Source organism: Olea europaea, unplaced genomic scaffold, assembly GCF_002742605.1.
Source record: "Olea europaea var. sylvestris unplaced genomic scaffold, O_europaea_v1 scaffold747, whole genome shotgun sequence".
NCBI lineage: Eukaryota > Viridiplantae > Streptophyta > Magnoliopsida > Lamiales > Oleaceae > Olea > Olea europaea.
In genome coordinates, this window is record NW_019265877.1 from 136,026 (window position 1) to 142,837 (window position 6,812).

Consider the following 6,812-nt stretch of genomic DNA (forward strand, 5'->3'; position numbering starts at 1 on the left):
ATCGAATGCGGAGAAGCTGCTGGTGACGTCGATGAGGAGTTTGTCAGTGTCGTTCCAGGGAGAATCGATCTCGGTACCAGTGAGTAAGGCGAAGACTGCGTCGACAGCGGGAGGTGTGGGGACTCCGGGCGGTGGTTTGAGGAAAGCTACGACGGAGAGGAGGAAGCTCACGCCAGTAAGGGACCCGCGGAAGAGGCAGAATTCGAGGCCAAGTGAACAGCAGCAGCAGCGCTGGCCGGGGAGATCAAGGAGAGACAATTCGAGTTTATTGACTCAAAGTTTAGATTACGGCGCGGAGAGATCGAAATTCAATGGATCTGGGATTGCAATTCAAAAATTGACGAAATCTATGCTTGATGAAAATAGTAGAAACGAGTTTGGTGTTACATTGAAGCCTGAGAGTTATAATTCTGAGGTTAAAATGACTAATAAAATGGAAATTAGATCGAATCTAGCTATTCCGGTGAATTCAGATACTAAGACCGTTTCATCAGAGGGTATTGAGACTGGAAGTGTGAATGAATTAAGAGGAGGGCAACGGGGGATTGTTGTGCCTGCGAGAGTTTGGCAAGAGTCGAATAGGATACATAAAGTACCAGACCCGTCTTCACCGAGGTCAAAAGTTATTGGATTGAATAGAACTACAGGTCCTCCAAAAGTAATTGGTGCAAAAAAAATTTTGAATGAGAATCCTGTATCATCTCCTAGGGGTTTATCACCACTTCGAGGGGGGCTGAGACCAGCATCACCGAGCAAGTTGTCTACTTCTACTCCTTTAAGGGCGATCAATAGTCCGACGAGAATAAGAAATGTAGCAAGGAACGTGTCGAGTGATAATAATGTGAGCAGTATGTTGTCAATGATGAGCTTTGTCACTGATGCGAGGAAAGGAAAGTTGGGGGAGAGTCGGATTGTTGATGCACATGACCTGAGGCTACTGTATAACCGGCAGTTGCAGTGGCAATTTGTGAATGCAAGAGCTGAGAAATCGCTGTTAGTACAGGAAGAAATTGCGAAGGTATTAATTTTCTCCCAGTTGTTTTTTCCTTAAAAAAAAAGAAAAAATTCGAAGATAATCAACTTACTGTTGTTATAATGTCTTGCGAGAGTATCATGCACGATATCTATTGTTGCCTCCCTATCATGCTGAGGCTTATATTTATGATACTGAAAATGTCGAAAGAAAAGTATGGTTGGATAAAAATGGCTAAAGGTTTTTTTAGCATACTTGTTTCTAACTCAACAATGAGGACTAGTTTTAGTAGCTTCTTACATAATTGTACACAATACTTGTCTTCGGGATGCAAACATGGATTGTCTAACCCACAAGAAGTAACAAAAAAATTGTTTACTAGCCTTCCTCCTAAGCGGATAGATGGTTCTGTTCATGTCATTCCACACCTTAGATATAAAATTGGTAGATAATCTTCTATTCCTACATATTTAATTGGATTTTATGCACATGGAATCTTCATAGTGTTGATGCCTTCTCTGGCTTCTGATTGAAGCATACCATGCGCATGAACCCAAAAAATGAATATAGTATGAGTCATATATATTCACGCTGTCTCATTTTTTATAATGTTCTTGGGAGGGGATATATATATCTTTTAATTGCTTTTATTGCTCTTTCTGTCAGGTATAAAGTAATCATTCTAAACCCTTTGATCTTTGTTTACAATTTATTGGCTGTTAATGTGAAATCCTCTCCCCCTTCCCCATTGACACACACAAATACAGCACAGGCCCAGGAGATTTCTGTTTTTAATATTGAGTAGCTTTCTTCTAAAGTCAAGCCTTCAACTACAGTGGCTTAGCAGTTTTATTTTTCATTGTAGTTGTTCCTCGTGGTCTCACACATCAATGAAAATTTTCTTTCTGCACAGAAATGGATGAGAATTCATGTTGATCAGTAAAGGCTTATATTTATACTTGACTCTGACACACAGTAAATGAGAGATGAGCTTTAAATCCAGGGATCTTTATATGGAAAATTTTACAATTTGAGTAAATGAGGGATGAGAAATAATTTTTTATTATGCACATGGATGACAGTGTGGTTGTGATTGATCAGCTATTAACCAAATTTTAGGCTGTTTCCAGTAATTAGGGGCCTGTTATTGGATATATCTTACGCATAACCCTTGTTTGAGCCCCATTTTTCTATCAAAATACATTCTCAAATAGTGATTTAACCTCATTTTTAACCACACATTTTTCAAGAAAAATAATATTACACATCAATCTAAAACTTTTCATTATTTTTTAACAACACATTCTTCATCATAACACTACTACAAAATGTATTTTTATGAAAAGAATGGGGCTCAAACAAGCCATAGATTTGTTTCGGAACAAAAGATAAAACCAGGGAGTTCTATTTTAAGTTGATCAGAAACACGCGTTTCAAGTCAAATTAGGTCTTCTCAGTGTGAGACTGTGGTCTGATGATAAAACTTGCACTTCTTTATACAGACACATTTTGCTTTTCAATTGATGATTGATATGCACAATGCCCTCACACTTTGCTGCCTGCCAACACTATTGCCTGCTTATATCTTTCTCTGGTGCTAGATTACAGAGATGGTATTCATTTCACCAAATGTTACCTTGTTCTTTTTGATTTTGTTAGTGATTTGGATTTTTGATGTAGTATTCTGTGCAAAAGAATTTTCAATTTTATGTTCTCATTACACCAGAGAAGTCTATATAATGCATGGATATCTACTACCAAATTGCGGCATTCTGTCAAGTCCAAGAGAATTGAATTACAATTGTTGAGACATAATCTGAAGCTATATTCCATCCTAAAGGGAGAGGTGAGACTGTTTTTCTCTAATGATTCTTTCTAATATCACTCTAGAGCTCAAATTCAGTATTTATATTATTTGCATAGAAGTACTTTTTATATTTTTCAGATTCAATCTTGTTGAACTGTATCGGAAAATCATTTTCTTAAACAGTCTTTTATTCTGCTTTATATGTCAAAGTCTTCTGCAAATCATTTTCTGTAAACAAATTTTGAAGGTCTGATTTGATCTATTGTGCATAAATGCTCATTAGTTACTGTAAGGCAATGATTTGAATTAAATTGTGTTTATGTGGGGTGTTGCTGGTGATGCATATATTGGACATATGTAGTATTCTATTGTCTTTCAGTTCCTTCATAGTCTGTCAAAGATCTCTGTCTCTTCATGTGCATGTGTGTGAATTGGGATTGCTTCCACATCCCATCACCCCAAGTCCCCACCCCAGACTTTTATTGATTAATCTTTTTTCACAATCTGTATTTGACTGTCTCTAATTTTATTTTTATCAACAGGTCTTGAATAACATCACAATTTAAGTAATGGATTCAAGATACATATACTGGCAATATGGTTGACAATTATTGAGTATTTAGCTGTATTTGTTGAATGCAGGAACCATATTTACAAAATTGGGATCTAATTGATGTTGATCACAACAATACAGTATCTAGTGCTAAAGAGGCATTAGAAACCAGCATTATAAGCCTTCCTGTTGTTAGTGGTGCAAGGGTATGTTGATGCTATTTCCTAACAACTAAGACATTTCAGTTGTCGAGACTTGTCTAATTTAGTATGTACAGGACTTGAAATTGCTTTCTTTTTCTTTTTCTGGGTCACTATAAGTACAGGCTAATGTGCAAAATGTAGAAGAGGCCATTTCTTCAGCTGTTGATGTGATGCAAGCAATGGCATCTTCAATATGCTCTTTGTCAACTAAGGTGATTCCTCTTCTAAATTGGATAAATGAAATGTGAATTGAATATTTTCTGTTGTAATCTGGCAGATTTTTAGGGTCTGTCTTGAACCTCCAAGAATTTTCTCCAGGCCAAAATTTGAAAAAGGTTGAACCAGTTCTCTTCACTTGTCACAGTTGCCAAACTTCAAGTAAACTCATTCCACTATGTTCTCACTAAAACTGGTTTCGAGCTTGCCAAATGCTAAGTGCTACCTTGAATTTCTTCTCAAAATTGATAAGTATAGATCTCAGCATGACATCAATGAAATTGTTGCAAATTGTACCAAAATGTTATCCTCAAGAGTTGATAACTGCTGCAAATACATGTCATCGTCATTCTATTGTATCTTATTTGCTTTCTATAAGAAAACACAAGTATTTGTGATTCCACTTCAGGCGTATTCTCTTTAAACATCTGTCATTATCAGTGCCCACTTTGATAGTGTTCCAACTTACATCAAGACATTTATTTGAAACTCAGAAGTAATTATTTATTTTTTTTTTTTTTGAACTTTACAGTTTATCATCAAATATGAAAGTTTCTTATATTAGGCCATGCATTTGAAAAGTCATGGATGTGCAACATGCACTGTGATCTATACTTAATGCTCATTCCCCTTTTTTTAAAACCCCCCCCCCCCCCCCCCCACCGTGCAGCTCTTTCCTCTCACTTGAAGGGAAAAACAACAGAAAATGAGCAATATATGAACCCATTGTTGGATGTTGTTTTAACTAGGACTCAAGATATCTTTCTTTTAGGTTCAGGTTTAGTGATTTTCATTTTTATGCTTAATGTGGGACTTAGACTGAGAAAATGCTTAACTTTTTCTTTCCTCCACTTCATCAATGAGAAATAGATTTTCTGATGACATTACGTGGTGTTGTATGCAATTGAAATTCTCATAGCAAAGTTTGGACCTCAAAACTACTTATCTTATCATTTGAAAAATGTTTCCATGCACAAATATATATCTCCAGTTGCGCCAAATTGCAGTGTCCACTGGTGGATTCAAGAATTGGTGATAACCGATAATGTGATTCTCATCAAGGATAAAACCACAGGTTTAAAAACAGGGGCGCCTATTTTTAACCCTGTTGGGACAGGGAGCAAGGTTCTCTGATCAAAGGGAAAAACAGTGTATTAAATTGAATATATATTTTGGATGCTGTTAACTAGAACTGAGATCGATGGATTTTTATTTTTTTCCCCTCTTTTTTGAGGTAATGGAACCCTACTAACTGCTTTACTATCCATTTAACCCTTTTGTTTTATTTCTATTGAATTATTTACACCCACAGGTTGAGCAAATGAACTTTTTGGTTTCTGAACTTGCAAACTTTAGTGCTAGAGAGCACAGTTCACTTGATGAATGCAAAGATAGGTTGTCAACTAGATTCATACCCTTGCAGGTAAAAATGAGCTTCAATTCTACCAGAAACTTTTTATTTAACCGCTTAAAGTGCTAATAAGTATAGACTTTGAGCGTGTTTGGATAAGCTTTAAAGGTGTAAGTAAATACCAATTATGTAATTTTTAAGAAAAAAATTATTTCTTCAAAGAGATAAGCCCCTGTTTAAGCTCCATTTTAATTTTAATGCATTTTTCTCTTTCTTCTTTTCAATCACATATTTTTCAATAAAATAATATTACACGTAAGCCCAATGCTTTTTCTTTCTTTTTAAATCACACATTCTCCAAAAAAATCACTAAACCAAATTACATTTTTTTCTAAAAACTAATTTTAATGGAGTCCAAACCGGGACTAAGTTACTCATTTCGACATTAAAGTCTTTCAAAATGGAGAAAAAATTGACTTAAGAAAAAGTAACTTATATAAACATTTGGTAATAAACAACTTACTTATAAATAAATTTTACTTGGGCTTAAGCTTATCCAGATATGCTAGGCATGAGTTTGCATTTGAAGCCAGTGGTTCCTATAGAAAATTCTGTGCAGCACTAACACAAGTTGTCTTAACAGGTGATACATTGTAGCCTGAGGACCCAATTATTACAATTACGTGTACATGCGAGCTCGACAGAGAAATTGTAATGGTTGTCCCATTTTTACTGCTTACCTGAAATACTAACATCTTCAATAGCTGCTAGTTTGTTTCCAGCACCAAGAAAGAGCTGATGTAAAAATATTTCATACTTGTTTTGGGTCGAAATGCCATAGAATGGCCAGCCTCCTTAAGGATTCACAGAAAGCAACTCCATAATGTATTTTTTATGCAAATATGGTAGGAAGTCTTCTTTCTTAACAGAAAATTTAGATTGTATATAGGGCTTATTTCTATTGTTTCTGTTACATGTGAACTCTTGTAGTAATATTTCCAAGTTTCATCATAATTGTTCTGTGCAAAGTATTATCTGGTCTTGGATTGTGTTATAAGGCTTGTTGTATAGGAGAGTGATACTTGAAAAATTATACTTCTAAAGAGCTAAGAGTGATATATTAGCGAGATTGTACAAAATGTTGAAGTAATGAAATGTTATGTAATTTGGTTTCCAGTTTACTCCCAAATTAAAGGCATAATTTTATTTTATTTTTTTATTAAAAAAAATAATAAAGAAAAAGAAAACACCTTATTATGGGGTACCCTTAATTACTTTGGAAATCTGAAGTGGTCTATCTATTGAGATGCCAAATATAGCATGGTACACTAGCATGAAAATTCGATTATATTCAATGTTACCTTCTCAATTAGACGTCCTATCCGATTATTCGCCATAGTATATTTCGTATACTATGCATGAATCATAATGACACACGACAGTATTTAAATGGATATCGATGCACCGATCATGTAATGGAATCATATCCCGAATATTTCAATATTATGCAGATATTCGGCAACAATATTATACGTCATGTATTCTGTACCAATGGTACATCTTGTATAATTATATGGGGGCATATTGTAACATAAAATGTGTTATTTCATATTGCAGTTGAAATGCTACTTACCTCTATCCCTGTCTACCCTAGCACTCACGTCATTGTTCTTCCACATTTCGCACAAATAATCCACCGAGTATAGGAT

General features: G+C 35.2%; 1 protein-coding gene across 5 annotated transcripts; it reads left to right on the forward strand.

Moving 5' to 3' along the window:
• Positions 1-6: 6 nt before the first annotated feature.
• On the forward strand, positions 7-6,198 carry LOC111391057 (QWRF motif-containing protein 2-like). 5 transcript variants are annotated; one of them, XR_002702054.1, is made up of 6 exons: positions 7-1,018; positions 2,700-2,819; positions 3,423-3,539; positions 3,659-3,748; positions 4,760-5,175; positions 5,747-6,198. XR_002702054.1 is itself a non-coding variant. In XM_023016198.1 (6 exons), exons 1-6 carry the CDS (start codon positions 32-34, stop codon positions 5,816-5,818), a joined length of 1,497 nt encoding a protein of 498 aa, XP_022871966.1. In that variant the 5' UTR covers positions 7-31; the 3' UTR covers positions 5,819-6,198. The 5 variants fall into 5 exon arrangements, 4 of the variants coding, with proteins under 4 accessions (XP_022871966.1, XP_022871967.1, XP_022871968.1 ...); XM_023016198.1 differs by having other exon boundaries at positions 5,065-5,175; XM_023016199.1 differs by lacking the exon at positions 2,700-2,819 and having other exon boundaries at positions 5,065-5,175.
• The last annotated feature ends 614 nt before the right edge of the window (positions 6,199-6,812 follow it).